General features: G+C 45.2%; 1 protein-coding gene across 1 annotated transcript; it reads right to left on the bottom strand.

Annotated features, from left to right (window-relative positions):
• Positions 1 to 2,958: 2,958 nt before the first annotated feature.
• DACT2 (dishevelled binding antagonist of beta catenin 2) lies at positions 2,959 to 15,497 on the bottom strand. Its single transcript, XM_075708324.1, has 4 exons — positions 15,258 to 15,497; positions 9,174 to 9,306; positions 8,007 to 8,294; positions 2,959 to 4,757 (listed from the first exon to the last, which is right to left on the bottom strand). The coding sequence occupies exons 1-4, from the start codon at positions 15,495 to 15,497 to the stop codon at positions 2,959 to 2,961; spliced, it is 2,460 nt and encodes an 819-aa protein (XP_075564439.1).
• Positions 15,498 to 21,589: the final 6,092 nt, after the last annotated feature.

Here is a 21,589-nt window from a genome sequence, read left to right as displayed (position 1 = left end):
TGTTTGCTTAGGAGGCAGGTATTCCTGAGTGCTGTCAGCAGAGCTAGCCCATAGTCTCCGATGGACAGAGGACCGACAGCTGTCACACTGGTACCCAGTCGTTATGAAAGTTCTACATGCCAACAAAACATACTAATTTGTACCACTGTATTGAACTACAATTGTATTTTTGGTGCCAGTATAGCTGGAGTATTGGCCACCCGAGTCTCCTGCCCTTCTTTGCACTGTCCTACTTCTTCCCTCCCGAGCTCTGGTCCCAAGGCAGTTTCTGCTCCAGCAGAGCAAAGCAGTGTTTCTGAAGGGCAGTGCCAGGGAGAAGATCCAATGACCTGGAGTAAGGAGGGGTGGCACCACCCATTCTGCCCTCCCCAGAAAGTCACAGCTCGGTAGCACCACCGCACATGGTGATACCTCAACACTTAACAGCAGGTTCTCTGCATTGCTGGGGTTCTCCAGCACCACAGGTTTCCCCTGGATCAAGTGTGGGCACATAATCATATTTCTGTCAAATTAGCCAAGGCACAGGATGATGACGTTTGTGCCAGCTTTATGCTTTTATGTTGCCTTTACGCTGGCTCTAGGAGGAGAGACGTTATCTGACCTGGCAGAAAGTGTGAGCTGTAGAGGCAGTGATACCTCATCTGGCATAAAACCTGTCAGTACAAAATTAAGTCATTATTTTTCTTTATTTGAATTGGCAGTGTGAGTTCGTTCTGGATCAGCACTTTCACCATGTGTCTGGCAACATTTCTGACGGAGTATTAACAGCCCTAAAGCGGGATTTACTGAGTTGTGGGACCACAAACTTACTGTTTGAGCTTACTCTGATAAAAAGGCAGGGAGTTACTGGGTGGCGGTTTTCACTAGGTTTCAGAACGCTCCTACCCAGAGCAGTTTTCTAGTTAGGAACAATTTCCTCCCCCACAAAAAACACACCTTCAAAATTCCTATCTAACCAATAAACACCACCCCAATACAGAAAATCCACGGATTAAAGGTTCGTATGTAACTTCTGACACACTCCCCCAAACCAAACCTTTTGTGTAAATGGGAAAAAGAATCCTTTTGTGGTGTAGAAAGTCAACATGGCATAAATCACTATTTCGTTTGTTTTGTTGCTAGACATGCTGAACAAGAAACCACCACCAGACCTGTGAAATTCTCCCATTAATCCTACCGTAGTGATTATGGCCAATACTCTTGGGACCATGAAAAAATGCTTAAACATATTCCACTGACTAAAATGTAGTATTTTCCTAGTTGCAGTAAGGATGGTGTTATGCACTAGCTTGAATACTTGAATTAAATTACTTTATGTAACTTCTACTTTTCTCTACCTCATTTTCCAAAAATGATTTGAAAATAGAGTGGTTTAAAAACATAACAGAGCTTCCAAAGAATAGAAGGCATTGGCTAAATGTTTAGTCTTTCAATACTTCTATTTGCTAATGAATCCTTGGAGTAAACAAGCACTCTTTTACCCACAGTTTCTGCAAAGCACTAGCCTTTTGTTTCAGACTCAGTACACTCGACTGAATGAGGTAATGCCTACATCTCCTAGGCCAGGAATGTATTCAGATTGGGCACTGGAACAGGGTGGGAGGATAAAACCTGCTCTTTGGTAAACACAGGGTAAACTTCAGCTCAGCTTCCAGATTGCTGTGCTCAGAGGAAAGAATTAGGACTGCTTGTCTGAACACAAAAACATCACTTCAGCAGTTTAGCAACCGATTCAAAGCTTCACATAGATGCCCTCAAATGCATTATAAACACATTATGTATACATAAATATGTGTTTTAAATTAAGAGTTCTTGTGACACAATTGCATCAATTTAAGTGAGTCAGTTAAACACTACTCTGTCCTCAATACAAATACTGTTTTTAAATTCACTCATTTAGAAGCAGGTGCTGAAGCAGGTTTCCTGAGGTAGAAGCTGAAAGGACCTTGGTTCTGACTGAGCTATAGCTACACTCTGAAAAATAAAAAAGAACCCCTCTGCATAGCAATCACAAAACCACAGATCTGTTTCACCAAAGAAAGCTCCTCTGCATCCCTGACGTGACATTAGAGGTCAGAATAATTTTCTTTAGACATCAAAGTCAGACAAGCACAATTTTCCGAAGTACATTAAATAGTATTTATTGAGTTTGTAATTTCAGGGGCAAAGCTGTAATCTCAGTCCCAGCTATTCACACACTGTGGCACTGAGCCCTCATGCTCTTTCACCCATTCAACAAATAAACAATAACATGGAACATCATAAAGAGGGAGTTTGAAAAAAAAAAAACCTATACTCTCAGGTTTGAAAACAGGAAACAAACTGAAGTCTTGTTCTGATTCACAAATACATTTGCCTTCTTGATTAAACATAGTATGTTTTTACAGAACAACAGACATGCTGATGTTTGGGAAAAGGTATGGAATGGTTGATCTGAAAGAAAGTAAACCTATGGAGGGCACTGAGAGCTTTTCCATATGAGCACAGTGACAGCTGGATGGTTAATGCAGACTTTAGACTGCAAAGAATTCCTCACAGGAGGGAGGGATGCTACCAAATATCCAGTTGGGAAGAGCCCCTCTTTTTTGGGAAGCCTTTGTGTCTGGGACTGATTCTGTGGGTGCATATGGTCAACAAACCATCAAGAGCTTGCCTGTAAAATCTTATGGCGGAGGTCGTTTTCATTTTCACCATGGTGACCCTTCTGTATAGTAAAAAAAAAAAAAAAAGGCATCACGCAATATACACAGATCCATATTTACAGAATAAGTGGCAGAAGAGGAAATTAGATACAGTGACATTAATGTCCAGGCATTAACAAACAAGATCCCTTGTGTTGATTCAGGGGTTATTCACAGTTCGTTTAAGCAAGTCCTTTTCTCTGCACATGGGTTCTCTTGTTTTGCAAATGACAGCCAGCAGGATGTCTCACTGTAAGAAACAGATGCTTGCTCTCCCTTAAACCATGGTCATGACCTTCAGAGAGGCAGGTTGGAATCTCCTAATCTTCTTCTTTAGTGCCTTTGAAGCTTTGATGCGACAGATTTTGGGCACTGGGGGAAGAGGCTTGGAAGAGGCCTGGGCAGTCCCTGATTGTCTGACCGAACCTTCAGGCCAAATCAGCTCACTTTCATCCCCCTCATCATAGTCAAGGGCAAGGCTGCTACTGTTACTGCTGCCATCCGCATCGCTTTCACTGGACTCACTGTCCCCGAAACGGTTAGTCGTGAAATCACTGACCTCCCCTTCACTGGTCTCTGCGATGGTGGAGTGAAAGAGGGAAGCACACTCTGCAGAGTACTCGGAGTGGTCTGACTCACTTTTGGCATAAGCTCCGTGGCGCTGACTCTTGGAGCGAGCCCTCATACTGACAGTGCGCAGGACACCAGCTCTCCTTGCTGCCTGCCTTGGCACTCCCAGGCCAAAGCTACTAGAGAGACTGGCCAGGTGGGCCTTGGCAGAGATCTCCACTGTGGACTGCCACTTGCGCTGCTTCTTCTTGTTGGCTGTGTCTATGCAAGCTCCTTCAAGGGAATACAGTGCATTGGCAGAAGCTCTGGAGAGCTCTGGCCTGGATGGCACGGTGGGGAGCCTGACCTGCACAGGGAACAGGCTAGACTCTGAGCACGACCTGCCGGTCACGTCACCAGAATATGAAGGTCTGCGCACGAGGCTCTTCGCTCCCTGCTGTCTTTGGGGCTGATTCCACTCAGCAGGCAGCCTGGCAGCCCCATGGGACCCTCTCGCCTTTTCCATGCAAAAGGCTTGCTTCCCAGGCCGTAGTACTTTTTCACTGTTCCTCCTCTTTATTTTCACTGCCTTTGTTTTGGAGCTGGCAAACTTGACCCGGACTTGGTGGGATTCTGCAGGGACGAACTGAGCATGAACGAACTCACTTTGTGCCACTTGCTCATGACACCCGGCGTTAGCCAATTTGGCATTGCCACACCTTTTGAGGGGCAGCTTTCTGAGTGGGACGGCTTTAGCAATCCAGGTGCCCGGGCTGGAGTCCTCCTGGCACAGCTGCGAGCAGGACGAACTGCGCTCCACACTGCTCTCTCTTGCTTCTGCCAGAGGAGAGCCCCTTGCTGCTGACTTGGCAGGATAACAACTATTCACAGCTGATGGCTCTGTGTCAGGCCGAGTGGATGGCTGTTCTTCATTCACACAGCGCATGGTCTCCTGCTGCTTGGCACATTCCCCCTCCGGCACCTCTCTCTGCAGCTTCCCTTCAGCTTTGTTACTTTCCAGAGAACTTGCTTGTTTTTCCAGCTGGCTACTGCTGCTGTTAATTTTCACTCCACCGGCGCTGGGGGTTATAATGAGTCTCTGGTGCATTGTGGCTGGCTGGCTCTTTGTTGAAACCCACTCACTGGCATCAGCCCAATTGTTCCCTTTGCATCTCGTCAGCTGCAGTAATTTATTGATGTAACCCCCTGGCTTGGCCTCAGCGGTTGGCCTACTCCTAATCAAGCTGGGACCTGGCGCACTAGGCATGGCTTTGCTGGGAGGAGCCTGGAGGTCTGCTTCTAGGGATGTCCCCACCAGGGAGAAAAGGGGACTTTGCAAAGCCACCGCATGAAGGGGGCTTGGGTAAGGATACACATCAATGCCATTCTTGGAGACCAAGTCATTCTGGAATTTGGGATCCACGCTGAGCAAGTGCATGTCTCCGGCATGGCACAGAGGCAACAGGGATTTGGGATCTGTCTCTTTCTGAAATCTAGTGTCTGCTGGAATAAGTCTTTCCAAGTCACCTACACAGTGGATGAAAATAAATAACCTAATTAAATCACAGACAATTACATTCAAACTGGCTTATGCTATAAGTGCTATTTCAGAGGGATGTGCTAGCTTTTACTAAAATCAGTAGCATGAATGAAGAAAATAGTTTCAGTCCTCCAAGTTCACTGAACTACTTCAAGGCTTTTATTCACTTGAGCATAACGGAGATTAGAATGCCTTCTAATGCCAATAATAAAATTCATGCCTTTGCAGGGAATTTAAACTGTGCTGCTTGGATGAAAGTAAATCTGCGCAGATGTAAAAATGTTCTAGAATGTCAAGACTAACAGGAACCCAACCAACTACACAAAAATAAGGGATTATTTTTATTTCTTAGCAGAGATAAAAAATGAATCCATCAACCAGAAAGCCTGAAGCTGAATGTCATGTAAAATTATCCAATACAACAGATACAGTTTTTGAACACTTTCCCCCCAGGGCAGGGTAAAGACTTCCTCTGGATATATGACTATAACTCAGAAATTCCTGAAATTTCCAGCACGCAGAGTCAATGGTTTTTTTTTTTTTTTTTTTTTTTTTTTGAAGTGGTTAAATTTGAATTCCAGCTTTTCCTTCAACATCACATGTCTTGGAAAAATCTGTAGTAGTCAACCAGCTGCTTTAAGAGGACTTAAGCAGACACTAGGTTATAGAGTTGCTTAACCTCTTAAATGCTGGAAGCAGTAATTGTTTATTCTTTTGCATTTTGCTTTAGTAAGGTATTAGTAAACAGAAGCACTCAATGCACACAGGAGAGCCATTAAGACTCATGTGTCCCATAGGCCAGAGAGTGACATGATTCTACTTTTCCTTAACCCCAAATCCAATGAGACCTCCTAACTGGATCTCTCATTTCATTTGATAACAACATTACTAGTCTCATGCCTTTCTCAATTAAGTAACTTCTTAGAGTATTCAATTCCAGAAATAAATATACAGAGGTTTTATTCAAAAGCAGACAATCAGGAATGCCATAATTCTATGTGTGGAGTTTTTAAAAGTCAACCTTAAGGACGTAGAAGAATGGACTAAAGAACCTTTACTTTGACAAAGAAAAAAAATCTAAAGGTAACTGCTCAGGCAGATGGGAGGCTCAGTCCCTGAAGACGGCATTTATGGCCACCAATTCAGATCTCTTAAATTTTGGAGTACTGTCAAGGTTGCTGTAAGTTACACTTGACTGTTGTACCTTCCTCTCAGGAGCATTTCCTGTGCGCTCAGAGGACAGGCTGCGTTCTTGTGTGAAGTAAGACGGTTCCACCGAGACAAGTCATCTGATAGGGTGCTATGGTGCTGTGTTACCTTTGGTACCAAGAGTACTGGAACCATCTGCAGTTAGCTTGGATTTCTCTGTACAACAGTGCAGGCTTCAGTGCCAACAAATCCTCAGCTAACTGATTTCCTGGCTGCTTCATGCGACCAGGAAACCCAACCATCAAATCCAACCACATATTTCACTTACAGTGACTATTTCTGTCCTGTGACAGGAAGCTTTTGAAAGACTTCAAAGTTTGGCAGTCTGCAGTGTCCTACCTGAGGTACCTACAGACCTGCTACAGCAAAGGTTAGGATGATGATTTCTCAAACAACATATTTTCATAATGAAAATTCTTTAGGAAGTTGTTGGCAGTGTGTAGTGGTGCTCTCTTGTGCAAAGAAACCAGGAAGGTGTCAAAAGAATGCTGTGCATGCGCTGTCTCAGCAAGCTTTCTGCTTGCCACTGAAAGAAAAGGCAGTTGGTTTGTACCTGCAGTTATCTGTGGGGACAAGCTAAGGAGAGGAAAAAAGAAATTTTTTCCCTTCTCCAAATGACGCTTTTCTGAAGTAACACCTTGCCTCACTTCTTGCAATGTGGTCAACTTCGCGAGAATTGTTTCTTCAAGACTACACCCACTAACACCCCATTACTTACGTTTCTCATGCTGCAGGAAGTAAGAGATTGTAGCCAGGAAGAAGGGAGGTGGTGGTGGAAAAAGGAATGAGGGCTGAAGAAGGTCTGTAGCCTCACTCCCACACTCCTACTTAACATCAGCTATCCCTTTTTCTGCTAGTCTATCTCCAAATCCAAAAAAACATAAAGCCCCTGAGGTCTTAGCAAAATGCTGCAAGGCAGGAAAGTTTCTGATAGAACAAGAAATCTGTAATCTGAACATGGAAGCCAGAGATCATTAAGCTCAGCTCCATCCCCAGCCTCTGAGAAGCCTTGAGAATACTTTGCTTTTATGCTATAATTTACCACCATCGCTTCAGGTGTGCCTGCACAGATAGGTACAGAACAGGCGGTCTTTGCTTCTGCTCCAAGCAAGCCAGAGGTGAGCTAGCTCAGGTCACGAAGCTGTGGGAATGACTCCAGAGTGGCACTGTACTTGAAAGGATGTTCCCTATAGCTTCCCTGTTTCTATAATGGAACTGTCACACATCTGGCTGGGTCACCATATGAAAACAAGGTTGCTCTGAGGCCATGGAAGGATGCAAAATAAGAAGTGATACGATGTCACTTCACAGATGGGTAAACAAGAGATTTGGAATACTAATGGACTTGTCCATTTTGTCTAAAGGTATGATGCAAATTCACCGTCGATCCACTATTAGGCTCATGACTGGTTCCTAGACAGTCAATTAACCTTTGGTGTCTGTTATCCTTAACCGTACATAATAAATTATGAAAAAGAGTATCGTTGGAGTCCATGTTAATATGAATAAATAGGGCAAGGCATGTATAAGTATTATCATACTCATTTTACAACAGATTGACAAAACAGGCACTAAGTCTGAAAGTGTCTCTTCCTCCTTAAATTTCTGTAAAATCTTTCTCAGTAAAATGCATCACCTCTAATTTTGAATTCACTTTATATTTTTCATACATCCTTGCACCTTCACAGAAGGTATTTCAAATACTGCAATTTTTCTGATTTCACAAGCAGGTAAATTAAAAAAAAGCATCTCAACTTTCATTCCAATTTTATCTCATGCACTTATATATTTTTCCATATCTCAATGCATACGTCCTCGTACTTGTTATTATTTAAAAGGATCTGAGTATGGTGACAAGTGAAAGTTGGACAGGAAACGGTTTGGCTCTGTGGTTTCGATTAATTCTCACTCTGTGTATTGAAAATTAGTGTTATATATTGATTACACATTGGTATATTAGGTCCTAAAAGTAATAACCAGGATTCTGCCCTTCTCTTGAACGAGTATCCAGTTCTGCAGTTGATTACCTGTGGAAACTGGCCTCGGTCGGGACCTGGCAGGAGTCCCAGAAATGTCTGTGCTGGCTGTAATCCGACATCCATCGCTGACATAAGTTCCCTGCTGTTGGAAGCTGGTGGTGTGCACAGTAGTTTCATCTGCAGACTTGGGTCGGTAATCAAACACACTGAGCCTTGCTTTAGGGTGTTGAGAGCCGGGCAAGAGGCTGGTGTGGGAGGAAGAGATGGACTCACTGTACACAGAGGTACAAGAATTGGAGAGTGAGCAAGAACCACCGTCGCTCAGGTCATAAAAGCCTGCAGGGTTAAAATAAATAGGAAGATATTTCTTATTTACAGTAACTAAACATGCTCTGTAAAAGAAAAATGCAGAGAATAGAACAAATCTTCATTTGCGATGTGCCACAGGCCTAAATTCACGATCACTTATTTGGGTAACTTTAGCAGAGGTATGGTCTAATTCAACCACCTTTTATTGAGCTTCTGCATATTTACTGAGGCCCTGAGCCAGCTTGGCACACACATGCATGCTTAGTTCTGAGGGTGGGATGGGGTGAAGTGCAGCACCATCACACCCAGTTCTTCACTGGAAAACATCTGTGGGGACTATTATGCAACTGGTGTAAAATAGGGCTGTCTTATGCTGCTGTAACTCCTGCTAGGTGCATACAAGCACAGCTTGGATGGGAAAGTAGAGTAAAACTAGCCTGTGATCAGAGCTGCCAAGTCTACGATAGCTGCAATGTCTAAGGGAAGAGAATGGAGGCTATCTTCCCTCTCCAGGTCTTGTGATCATTGCCAATTAATTATGGAAGTATTAAAAAAGGCTCTGTATAAATTCAAGCTAGGAATTTTTATTATTCCTCTCTATATAAAGCAAACAGAAAAGGAAGCTTCTGAAACGTGTGTATGTGCTTAAGTGCACAAATCCTGAACTTACACACTCAACATTTAAAAAAAAAAAAAACCCCAGAAAAAATACTGTTTGAGTGAAGAAGCATTTCCAACTAAAAGTGTAGTAAAATTCCCACCAGCTCTGTGCCAGATGACTACTCTCCACCTCAGCCATGGGGCACTGTTTCTGACCAATCAATACAGAGAGTTTTGCTTAGAAGTGACACCCTTCAGTTCTCCTAGCACCACACCCCTGGGAATAAACGACCAAGTGCGCATTACCTGAGCTGGGCCGGCTGTCACTATCCAAGTATTCGCTGGAGGTCTTACTGACGTCCAATTTCAGCTCACTTATTCGCTGGTCTAGCTGATCCAGGTGGCTTTTCAAGCCGACATCCTGTCTCCTCAAACGAGACTAATTCACAAGTTGAGAGAAGAAGGAGGAAATGAAGAATAATCACAGTTAGAATCTCAGTGGCAACGAATGAATTCGGGCCATCTGTGCGGGCAGATTCTGCTCTCATGAAGTGTTTTGCTTAGCTAGGGACTGTTGCAAATGGTTCTCTGTAACGAGACTGACATAATGGACAAGTACAAAACATTCTGTTTCTCAGCATGTATTGTCTTCTGCCCAGTGAACAAGTTCTCAAATCTTTTCATACTGAATATACTTATTTTAACCTTTGGGTTTTTTGTTACACCTATGGCAGGAACTGTCTCTCTATGAAGAGGATGGCAATCTTTTAACTAATTAATGTATTAATATAGGCACTGCGTTTTGCCATACACTGCCTCTGAGCAGAGGATGAGATTATGTATTGTCTGCATGAACTCTAAGATGCCGCCTGATGAAAGGAAACTGCTGTACGTAAAAGTATCTTATTGCCACACAAAGTAAAGGCAGCATACTCATTTCTGTAAAACCCTTGGCTTTGATGACATGTCTTTATATAGTTGAAAGGGTACACTGCACAAATTGTGACATCTGTTTTGCTGAAAGCTTTCCTTGCATGTCTCATGGCTAGATATTTCCACACATTTCATGCAAGGAGAAGGTGGCATTTGAATGCTGCTGTGAAAATGACTGTATTTAAAATAAATGGTGTCTCAAGCTTATGAATAATCCTTCAGAAGCCAGCAACAAGGTCCTTTGCCCACTGCAACCACTGACCAGGCTGATCTGAGGTCACTGCTCCCGCAGTTGCTCCCCCAGTATTTATGCCGTCAGCTTGGCGAGGAAGATGGCCAGGCGTTAGGGACCAGCCAAAGAACCACAGTTGGTTTCTGTCACAAACTTCTCACATGGCACTAGGCAAATTATCTAGGCCCAGTAGCTATTTAGGCAGCTTCTAATTACATCACCCCTCACCACCCATCCAACAGTACTTTGCAGAAAGGTGGTCTCTTGAAGTTGGTTGTAAAGTTGTGCTCACAGCCCTTGAGGGGCCAGGTTTCCACTCAGTAACAGAGAGAAAAACATGACTAAGATTCTTCTTTATTTGTACGTTTCAGATTTAAAAATACAAGTGGCAGGTCTAGCAGCATTTCCAACCCCAAATATGAAAAAAATATAATCTAGGTCCCTTGAACTAATTAAGTATCTGCAGAATTAAATGACATGCAGAAAATCAAAATCAGTATGTACACATTTTTGACTCCACTTTCCTTGTGTTTGGATTATTCATATTTTAATATTTGCATTTTTAGGTTTCTCCATAGCTATAAATACTGAAAGCAAGGAACTAAGGTAACTGGTAAATGATTAGAAACTGGGATTTAAGGAAAAAAGACAGATGTCCCAAGCCTCACAAAACAACTATTACGACTGGTGATGCTGCTGAGAAGAATAAAAAGATTATTTCTAGCATGCTTTTATGGAGGACTGGAAGAACATATAAGACACAAGAATAAAGCCCTTTTTTGTTAGTGTCACACGTCTAGAAATGTTTTGCTCAAGAGGCTCATTACTTCTTCCTAGGAAAACCCATGGTGATTTTCCCTCTTCCTGTTTCATATAAACAAAAAGGAAGGGAAGAACTGGATAATAAAGGACATTTTCTATCCGATCTGAATGATGAATGTATGACCTCCTCAGTACTTCATTATTTCCTTTATGGTGAAAAAGCAAAAACACGCCGTGCCTCCTTCAATCCCACCTACTCAGGAAATCACAAAGTTTTGTTTTCGCGGCTGGAATTAATTGCTTAACGATTAATGTTTTGCCAGCCAATCCCTCAGTCTGTGGTTTCTGATTAATGACAGAGAGGCCGCAAGGCTCTCAGGTATTCAAAGATTATTTATTATACCTCCAGGTTCTGTCTATGCTTTCACAGCATTTTAACCAACACACATGATTTACATCATTGTTTTTAACCCTTTTATGGTGTCTCGCACCATTGGGTTTTCATGTTTCCGGCAGACTTCATAGCTTTGATCTTTCAGTTAACTCCTTCTGCACTCTGAGACAAGAAGCATTCCTCAAACCATTTGGATAAGGATGACTTTTCCGGTGTGTTTGCTTGAGGTTGTTATTGCTCTAATAACCACATTAAGCAGCACCCACAACAATAAACCCTAAGCGCACTCTTTCTCAATTCACAACATGAATTTTACATGAGACAAAACCTTGTAGGTGAAACCATCTGTTTGCTTTGGGCAATGCAGCTGCGAAGACTTCCGTACGCTGCACAATGCAGGACCAGACTTTCCAAAGCAACTTGTACTATCGATGTCCTACAGTTTTTGGGAGCCAAATCTGGGAGATTGTCATACCACTCATTTTTCAGAACGAAGAACACTCTCTGAAAAGCAGGTTCCTTTAAGACAACGCAAATTGGCCCCCCAAACCAAGGCACCAAAAACCACTGGTCATACTTGACTATTCTTCTCAACTATTAATTTCTTCAGTTAAAGGGGGGTTGACATTTATTGGTTGTAGATTATCACCTGATAATTTTATTAATTCAACTGTATTTTGGAATGGACAAAAGATAGCATTAATCTTGTATAGTTTTGCACATCTGAAATCTATTCACCCTTGGGTGTTTTTGTAACTGATGGTGCAAAGTTGCCAGCTTCAGAGGAAATTTAATCTCACCTATCCCAGACCCTTATTCTAGAGTGAGGTGAATTCCTTCTGGAAGCAACTCTTTCTCTCAGTTGACAAAACCTTTAAGTTAGTTTAGTGTTAAAAAGCCCCATAAAATCCCTGGTTTAAAACATGTTTTCTTTTATCTAAAACAGTGTAAGGGGGAAAAAAGATCTGTGCAAAATGCAGGGTACCAAGTGGCATTTTTTTCCTCTTCAGTATGATGTGTCCCTTCTCACACTTTTGTAACATCATAAGCCACCTGAAAGCTTGCAAAAAAAAAAATCATAGGATTCAAATCAAATCAACCGATTTTTATAAATATGTTCTCTGAGGAAACAGCTGAGAAAATACTGGATGCTGCAGCCTTAGACATCCATCTACTTTGACAGTGAAAGTGTCACAGATTTCTTTCTTTGTATTAGCCTGAATTTGTATCTCTCCTTTTTCCTCTATGCCACCTTGATATAGTTTGGCCAAGAGACTAGTTTAGCGCCTTTGGGACCACTGACGGTAGATGGCATCACTTAACTCTGCTTCTCTTCTGCTACAGAGAGTTGATCCTGCCTGCACCGTAGCAACTTGCAGCTGCCAGAAGAACCCCTGGCCACCAAAAAGAGCCTGGCTGGGGCAAAAAAAAGGACATGACTGCTAGGGGCAGCAGCAGGCCTGCAACCTTGCTGGCTACAGCAGACTGCTGGAAAGGCCAGCTGCTGGCTGTTGCTGGTACCTGTTGTTGGGGAAGAGATTGGGATGCTGGAGTGGCATCCACACCTGGTCCCTAACACATTTGATGGCTCTGTTCCACCCATTCCTGCTGGTGGCACTTGACTCCTTAAGGACAATGCCTCTGCTCTTCTATTTCTCACCTTACCATTATAGGAGAAGCCTGGCTTGACTCTTTATCTGCCTTGTTTCCACTGCCTTGAGCCACTCCAGCTGATACAGCTTCCCCATTTTACGTTGCAAGGTCCAAACTTTATGAATTAAGCCGTGACCGTGATAAAGCCCAGGGCTACAGCCCTACTTGAAGCTTGGATCAAGATACACTGCAAGGCAAAGCTAAATTTACAGCATTAATTAGTTTCTCAATCTGAAATCTTACAGAGCAGAGATCACATACTCTATCGTCCATGGGCCAAGAACAACAACGATGAAGACATTAACACTCCCTGAGCAATGCTGTGCTTTGCATTTTCTGTTGTTTTTATTTTTAACTTAATTTCCTGTGATCATGAACAGAATTTTCAAGGGTTTTGAGTGCAACACACTGCTCACGAGTCACCGAGAAACAGTTTTCAGCCTGTGGTCACCAAGTTCCTAGGATCTGTGGACTACTTCTAACAGGAGTGTTAAAAAAAAACCAACCTGGGTTTACTTTGCTATTAAGGAGCTTTGAGGTTTGCACCTCTACTCAAATAAATGTCAGCAATTTGCAGGGGAAAAAAAAAAAAACCAATAAAGGTACCAGGTATGCCAGTCTGAAAAGCTTCCAGGAGCCACAGGTCAATCAGAAGAGCTTTGGACCACTACTTAAGCATTCGCACAACTGCATTTTTGCTGAAGAACCTGCCCCTGGATTTATGTAGTTCCAAGTCATCCCTCAAGCTTTATGAACACTTCCCTCCCAGGCACCCCCAGAAGACATGTTCCCCATAATTGCACTGGCACCTACTGGCGAAATCCGTCCCTCTCCAGCGGTGTGCTGAGTTACTCTCTTCCTCCTGACTCCTGCATTGCTAAGGGCAGCAATTAAAGGCCATTTTTTTCTTCTATTTTAATGGTTAGTTTCTCCTGCGTCCTTGGAAATCCTTGTAAGGTGCCAGAAAAGTCCTGACAAGCTAATCTTCTCTTTTCATATTTTATTTGAAAAATATATAAACCAATGAGTAATTAAAGCACAACAGCTGACATGAGAAAAGAACAGTCACTATGGTCAGAGGTCCCTGGGTGTTTCTGTTAACCCAGTGGCCCCAGACAGGAAATAAATGCCTTCAATTCTTTTGTTTAGTTAAAAAAAAAAAAAAGAAATAAAGTAGAGCCATTAGTTAAAATTATCAATGACAGGTAATCAAGCGGTTGGCAGTCCACTTGTCCTGCATTTTTTACTTTAATCAAGATATGCCCGCTGCTGTGTTTTCCCATGTGGTGGCTAGGTTTCCCTGAAGGTTAAAGCCAATTTTATTCCAAGACGCTGCCTGATAAAGCTGCCTACGGGGAGCGAATAGCCATGCTGTTTTCACACCTGATTGACAACTGACGGCCAAGCCTTGCACCAGTACAGGGAGGGAGAGGACTCTGAATTAAGTCTGAGTTTACTGAAGGGTGTAATTGCCCATACTAGAAATTAAAGCCCTTTACCCTTTGATTGTTGTCTCACCTATGAAACCCGTTTCAGTCGCAATTCCAATTTTTTTCTTCTTCCACAAAAAAACCCATGCAAGCAGCCAGCGTAACACTTCAAACGCAAGGCCCGGCATTGGGTTATTCCTTTTTGATCACGGCAATCCGTGGCAAGAACAAAGTACTCCTGGCCCACGACCCCCTTTCCCGGCAGACTGACTCCCGCCGGCACACAACCGCGCGGGCGCGCATAGGTGGGCGCACACAGGTGGGCACACATAGGTGGGAGCACACATAGGTGTGGGCGCACACAGGTGGGAGCACACATAGGCGTGGGCACACATAGGTGGGAGTGCACAGGCCCATACCAACCCCCTGAGCCCTGACTCCACTGACGCTTATCTCGCTCCGCGTGCCTCTTGATCTCCTGTTGGAACGGCCACCGCCGTTAAGAGCCGGGGGCTCACAATCGCGATACGTGTATCACAGAAGTTAATCATCTCCCGCTCCTGGGCTCCGATGAATGAGCAACGCCGGGTAACAAACTCCTCCCCAGCGCTCCCCCCGGCACCGGGCCCTCTACCAACGCCGCGCGTTTCGGGTCCGTGACTACGCGCCCAGGTGAGCCCCGCCTGAGGGGCAGAACCGACCGTTACCGCGGCTGCCACGGGGACGCCCGCGCTCGCTGCAGCTCCCCCCGGCGCCCCGCAGCCCCGGGGCGGGGGGGAGCGGCCGGCGGCGGCCGCGGCCCCAGCGCCCTGCCTGCTCTCGGCCCCGAAACGGCGCCGGCGGCTCCCGAGGGGGAGCCGGGTGCCCGGCAGCCCGGTGCAGGGCGGCCCGGCGGCGCTCCCCTCCGCCCGCCCTCAGCACCGCGGCCCCGCAGGAGCCCCGGAGGCGGGAAGGGGGCAGCGGGGCGTCCCCCCCCCGTCCCTTACCAGCTGCTCCTTCAGGGCGGTGAGGGTGGCCTCCAGCCGGTGCTCCTTGCCGTGGGCGGCCAGGGGCTGCTCTCCTCCGCCCGCCGCCGGCCGCTGCGGCATAGCCAGGGCGGCCCGCACCAGCTCCCGCTGCTTCTCCCGCAGCACCTGGAGCTCCTGGAGGCCGGCCAGGGCCGCCTGCAGCCTCTCGCCCACCCGGCCGCGATCCCAGCCGCCCGCCCGCGGGGCGCCCAGCAGCATCCTCAAGGCTGGGCCGCGGCACCGGCCATAGCAGTGGGGCGGCGGGGAGGCGGCGGGGGCTGCTCCCGCCCCGGGCCGTGCCTGCGGGCGAGGGCCGCCCGCCCCGCTCCGCGGCTGGCACCCGAGCGAGTGAAGCGCGGCCGCGGCGGCTCCTGCGGTTTTGGAGGAGAGGTGGGGACGGGGGAGGGAGGGAGGGAGGGAGGGAAGGAAGGGAAGAGGGCTGCGGCTCCGGGCAGCGCCGGGGCCACCTCCCGGGGTGGATACGCGCGGAGAGGAGCCAGTGCCCGTCCGCTCCCTCCGCCCCGCGCGGGGGCGGCTCCTGCCTGCCCCTGCCCCTGCCCCTGCCCCTGCCGGGGGCAGCCCTCGCCTCGCCCCCGCCCCGGCGGCGGGGAAGGACGGGGTGCCCGCCCGCCCCCCGCGGGAGAGCCAGCGGGCCGGCCAGGCAGGAGGCAGCGCCGGGGCGTGGGTGGCCGTCCCGCCCGGGAGCGGGCTCCGGGGACACTGCGGAGACAGGACCCGAGCCCGTCGTCGTGCTGCAGCTGCGTGCAAATGAAAATAGTGCCAGGATATGGTGCGGTGAGCGCTCGCAGGTACAACGCTTCCCTCACAAAAATGCGGGGCTTGTAACTCCATCCCTTCCCCGCTTTGCTGACGTTTCCTGCCAGGCACAGGCACAGCACTGGCACTCCTCATGTTCCTCTTCAGAAACCGACCCAGCTGGGATCTAATGGCAGGAGTTCGCTTTCTCGTACTGAATTGTTGCTTGTCACTTTGGAAGCAAGGCAGAGACCTCTTTTGTGAGATCGAGGTGTGGCTCAGCCCCCCAGAAAGTAGTTTGCTTTAAATGCGACTAGAAAAGACAGTTGGTCATGGAAATACAAGGTCATGGTGCTGTTGCTACCAAGAAATGCCTGTGTTTAAAGCTCCCAAGACAGGCAGCTGCAGCTTCTTAGGAGGCAGTTGGGTAGCAGGCAGCAAAGGCAGTATGTGTAGTCTGTAGTGATGCAGAGGGAGAGAAGAAGCCCTGACACCCAGTGTCTGGTGAACACAGTTGGAGACCATGCTACAGGAGACTAATTTTACTGCTGCCTACAGTGAAATAAGAAGCATTTGAATCCCACAGATCCTGAGATCACTGTGTGCCACACTCAAGAGATTGAAATAATTTCAGGAAGGGTGTGTGATTCCCCATGAAGCAGTGAGCACACACACAACCCATCTGTCCGTGGTTATCTTCTGTTCACCCTGTGGCATATCTTTAAAAGCTAGCATACTTTAATTTGAATGCCCCTTGACTTTGTGCTGGGATACATGAGTTGGGTGAGCGAGAACCAGTTGCTCTGTCATCTGTTCTTCAAGTAGCCTTCTTTCAACACCATGTGTGGGTGGCTGTTTCCGCTGCTGAGACTCCAGCCAGCCTAGCTTTCCCTGTAGCAGTCCCTAGCTGTAGGAATGTCAGAAGCACTGGAGTAATGCCAAATCCAGCTTCTTGCTGGGGGGCCAAATTGTTCATGTGTTTGCTCACCAAGTCCCGTGCAACACATTATTGGATCGTCCCAGTAGAACTTGCTTTCACCATGTCACTTTCCACAGTTTTCATGTAGCTTGAAGATTTGAGAACAATATTTAACCTGCAAAGTTGAACTATGTCAGAAGGGGTCCAGAGAGGTCCTATTCTGACAAGTCATGCAGAAATATTCACAGATGTCTCCAGCTGCAGATGGAACTGCAGAAACAGGAATGAGTGATGGTCACAGCACTACAGTGCTTAGTTAAAGTGTGTACGACGTATGACACATGACATCATCTAAGGCATGTTTTAGGGTTGGTTTTTTTTTTGCTTTCTCTTTAATTAATATGCCTCTGCTCTTCTTCCTTCCTCATCCATCTTGCTGAATTTCCCTGTGCAGAGCAATGCCTCAGTGCCAGGATGGCTGAACGCTTCACCTACAAGGTGGAAAAAAAACTGAGTTCAAAACTGAGATGCTTTTGAACGTGCTGGCAAAAGACAGCATGAAATGCTGTCACCTCTCAGATGGAGGGTGGCAAGCAACGATCAGTGTGTGGCATGTGGCAAGAATCTTGCAAAATGCCATTGCAGGTATGAGGGGCTGAAGTGTTTTTGTAAATCACTTGGCTTGGCACTTGTTAAAACAGACATACAGCACAGTTCCTTATTTTATTCAAACCATGTTCTAGCATGACCAAACAGGAGTCACCGACACAAATACCAGTTAGGACATACTTGCTAGGAGAATTAGATAATATAAGGTCATATATCTTTCTTTCCTTTCCTCCTTCCTTTACAAGGAACTGTTATCCCTTGCTCTTTGTTCTTCCTCTTCTTTCATCTTTTTTATCTTTTCATACATTAAATCCCAAATGGGCTATATCACGGCAGTATCTTTATTCTAATCAGCTTCCTGATTATCCCCTCTGTTGTACTGATTACTTTCTTCCCCAGAACCCTTGTGATGTCACTTAATCTTTTCAGATAACTCAACAAATAGCTTGTGTTATCCGATTTCTGGAGGAGAGAGTAAAAGGTGTGAATCGCCCCCAAATTTAAAACTGTGAGATTATGTGGGGGAGTGGTAGCGGTGAAGGTGAAAGCTTTATAGTAGGGACTTATAAAACTTCAGCTATTCTTAATGACCAATAGAGAAGAATGTTCAATACTGGTGCTCTGTAAAGTTTCACTAGACTTTAAGAATGACTTAAAAAAAAGGGAACAGTCTATAGGTAATGTGACATTTTCCTGCCTAGCTTTAGAATACTAAATCCAAATGCTGAAAAGTAACTTGCACTTTTCAGGAGCCAAAAGGCTTGGCTTTTCACTGATGTTACTTTAATTCAATTAATTTCAAAGACATTTATTGATTTATGGAAGAGTCGGAATAAGATTTCTCTTTTCCACCGATGGATCCCGAGGTAAATTAAATTTCACGAAAAAGCTGTAGTAAAGCAATGATATGGTTGCACAATCAGACACCAAAACAGTAGGAAATAAAACAACTTGTCTACATAACCTTACTTTAGGTCTTGATTTGTATGATGTGATCACACAGTGTTGTGCCACAGGTCTATTCCTCAATAAGTGTATGGAATGAAAGACAGGTGATCAGTGGGGAACTACTCAATGTCTTCTGCCCTCATGCTCTAGCTCATGCCTTATTTACTGCAGATGATTTAAGCTGTGCACTGCTGATAGCATTTCCTTTTGCTTTTTAAAAATATACTTAGCATTCTAGCTTTTAAGTGCCTTACGGTATGAATGAATAATATCTTTACAACATCCTAAAAGGTATAAAGCTGTTTTTGTTTTCTAGGAGGGGACCTCAGGCACTGAGTTTCATTTCAGAGATGCTCGCTCATTTTCGGTGCCCATTGGCCTGATTTTTCAGTGTACTTAGTATTATACAGTTAATATATATCTATTTTATTGTTCTAAGCAGAGTTCCCTTTGACTTCAGTTGCAGTTTTGAGCACTCAGCACTTTGGTAAATGGAATACTGGGCATTTTAATTTGAATCCTTAGAAAAATGAGGAACACAATTAGTGCTCCTCATATGGAGCCAGCTTGGGTGTGCCTGCACCTGTGGTAGGGACATGCTCTCAGAGCCTCATAAACTACCAGAAAGGAGGCAGGTGTTATTTACCCTGTTTGGCAGATGGAGATGTACAAAGAGGGTAACTCTTTTACGCAGGATTGAACAGGAAATCTGTGGTAGGACTTAAAAGTGAAGCCAAATCATTCATGTGACCTCAGAAATTACTTTACTCCTTGTTTTGTGGATGCATATTAGGCAGTTTGTGTGGGACTAATGTTAAGGGTAGGACAATCTGTATTGATCTCCAGATGTGTTTAAAAGAAAAGTAGTTGAATGTTTGCTTTGGATGAAGTCCAGAGTACACAAAATGCTTTAGTATACCAGACAACTTCAAGAGCTAAATTGCAGTTTGCTTCCCACATTTGCTTATGTTTTGTGGTGAAAAGTAATTCAGACTTTTTTTTGGTAACACTACCTTGTTAGTTATGAGTCTCTCCGCATAGGCTTCAGCCTGTGTGTATTTTAGTTGTGTCTTTAGCCTGTACTGACAGTGGCATGTGTAGCACTAGTTGAGGAAGAATCTGTTTGTTTAGGACTATCCCTTGACATGACAGAAACTCAGCGCATGCACCAGCATTCTCACTTTGCCAGCCAGCCTCTCTGTCCTCTGAGTTGTCCCGTTGTTCCTGGGACCTTCACAAGCCTCTTGCCATCGATCCTGCTGAGGGTCTCATGCAGAGATTCTGCCTGAGGGAATCTTCTAAGCTGTCAACATCTGGCAGATGTTTAGAAGGTTAGTTGGAGGATGCGGAGCAGTCACATGTGGATTGAGCCAAACCTAACACAAAGCCATTATCCTACTCAAGATAAGGCAACGTGCAGTTCTTATACCTGTCACTCTCATTTGTTGTATGCCCAGAAGACACGTACTGAGCATATCCTTATATGTAAAAGGATGGAGGCACTGCTTAGCGGTACAGGGTTCTGCTGTGACGTGGGATGGAGTCTTCTGCCATTTTTTGGAAATGTTAAGTTCAACCATTAAGAATATCCTGAAAGTGGACTAAACCCTTACACTGTCCACACTGGGCAGTGTTAGTTCTGTACTAACACTGTTTGCCAGAGAATGCATAGTATTGTATGTCCATCTGTGAAGTGACTGTAAGTAAATTGCCATCATCTAGGCATTTCATCTAATTAGCAGTGCAGCTGCCTTTAAAAACATTCTTCTTAAGGGCTGATGTCTCAAGGATTACTTTATTTAATTAGAAAGAAACAAATCACTGGTCGGAAGGTCTCTTTCTAGAGTTCAGAGAATTTGATTTGAATTGAAAAAAATGACTTTTTGAACTATAGCTTACATGGTAATGGGTAGGGAAAAGGAAGTGAGAGTGCAGCTGACAGATACAGCTTCTGCTACAAAAATAGATTTGAGCTGATGGAGGTCTTTAGAAAGAGGAATCTTCTGAAAACACAAGTAAAATCCTGCCTTCAGCTACCAGGGATTAGGAGATGTCCATCTGTTTTTGTGATTGTTTCTGTTTATTTTTTGCAGGGTTGCAGATTGATTCTCTTGTGACACTCCCAACACAACGGTGGGGGTTGCAGGGAAGGGAGGAGGGAGGAGGCTCTGCTGAGGACTGTCACAAGTTTAGCATGAAAGTGCTCATTCTTGTCTCTTTCCAGTTTATGCCCTTCAACTGAAATCTCTGTAAATAAAAGCCCATATTTTGGTCCACATAAAAATGTATGCATATCCATAAATCTGTGGGTAGATGGGCAAACTGAGCGGGGCACATGAGCAACTGTTGCACAGTTGGGGACTCAAGAAGCACAGAATATGCAGGAGGATGGAGAAAGTGGTGGGGACCGGAAATCCAGGTAGGCAGAAAGAGTGGCACACAGTAGCCAGGATGGGTCTGGGGACAGAAGCCTGAGAATTAAGCCAGGACACAGAATTAAGGCGCATCAGTATTCAGAAAGAATGAGAGAGGTGGGAACCTAATAGAGAATGGAAAATAAGTGATACAGTTTGGTGTGGCTATAATGGCTTCTTGCCAGGGCAAGCATTGCCATCCTAAATTAAGAAGGAAGATGTGAACGCATAAAGAAATAATTTGAACTGCAAGAGATCTAAGTTTACAGCAGGTCATAACTAGAGGTGTCTGGGGGGCACATGTGGTGAGTACGGTTGGCCTGGGGCCAGTGCTCAAGGAGTCGCTGCACCTCCATGTGTTCATAGACACAAAGTTGGTGTAAGACTCTTTGGAAATAGAGGAAGCTTTTAATTTGTCTTCTCTAAGAATGAGATACCAAATGTGGATACTGGGATGGACAAACCTAAAGGGAGGAGCTGGGCCAGAAGGCTGTCCCACAGAGATAGGAGTAAGGCAGTTTTTGAAGAGAGCTAAGAGTAACTTGCTGCCAAGAGGGGCAAGCAGTCCCTCCCCATCACTTCAAAACCTCATCTGTGTTCTGATGGAAAGAGCCAGGCTGGCTGCTTGGGCTGGGGCACAGGCAAAGAGGAAATGGAAGCACGGT

The sequence above is a fragment of the Pelecanus crispus genome, chromosome 3 (genome assembly GCF_030463565.1).
Source record: "Pelecanus crispus isolate bPelCri1 chromosome 3, bPelCri1.pri, whole genome shotgun sequence".
Classification (NCBI taxonomy): Eukaryota; Metazoa; Chordata; class Aves; order Pelecaniformes; family Pelecanidae; genus Pelecanus; species Pelecanus crispus.
Note: the sequence above shows the minus strand (reverse complement) of the source record. Positions and strands in the feature narration are given on the sequence as shown.

Coding starts and splice junctions, on each gene's coding strand:
- DACT2 (XM_075708324.1), bottom strand. CDS start 15,497: ATGCTGCTGGGCGCCCCGCGGGCGGGCGGCTGGGATCGCGGCCGGGTG. Junction 9,307..15,257: donor CCGCCCTGAAGGAGCAGCTG/GTAAGGGACGGG, acceptor CTTGTGAATTAG/TCTCGTTTGAGGAGACAGGA. Junction 8,295..9,173: donor TGACAGCCGGCCCAGCTCAG/GTAATGCGCACT, acceptor TTAACCCTGCAG/GCTTTTATGACCTGAGCGAC.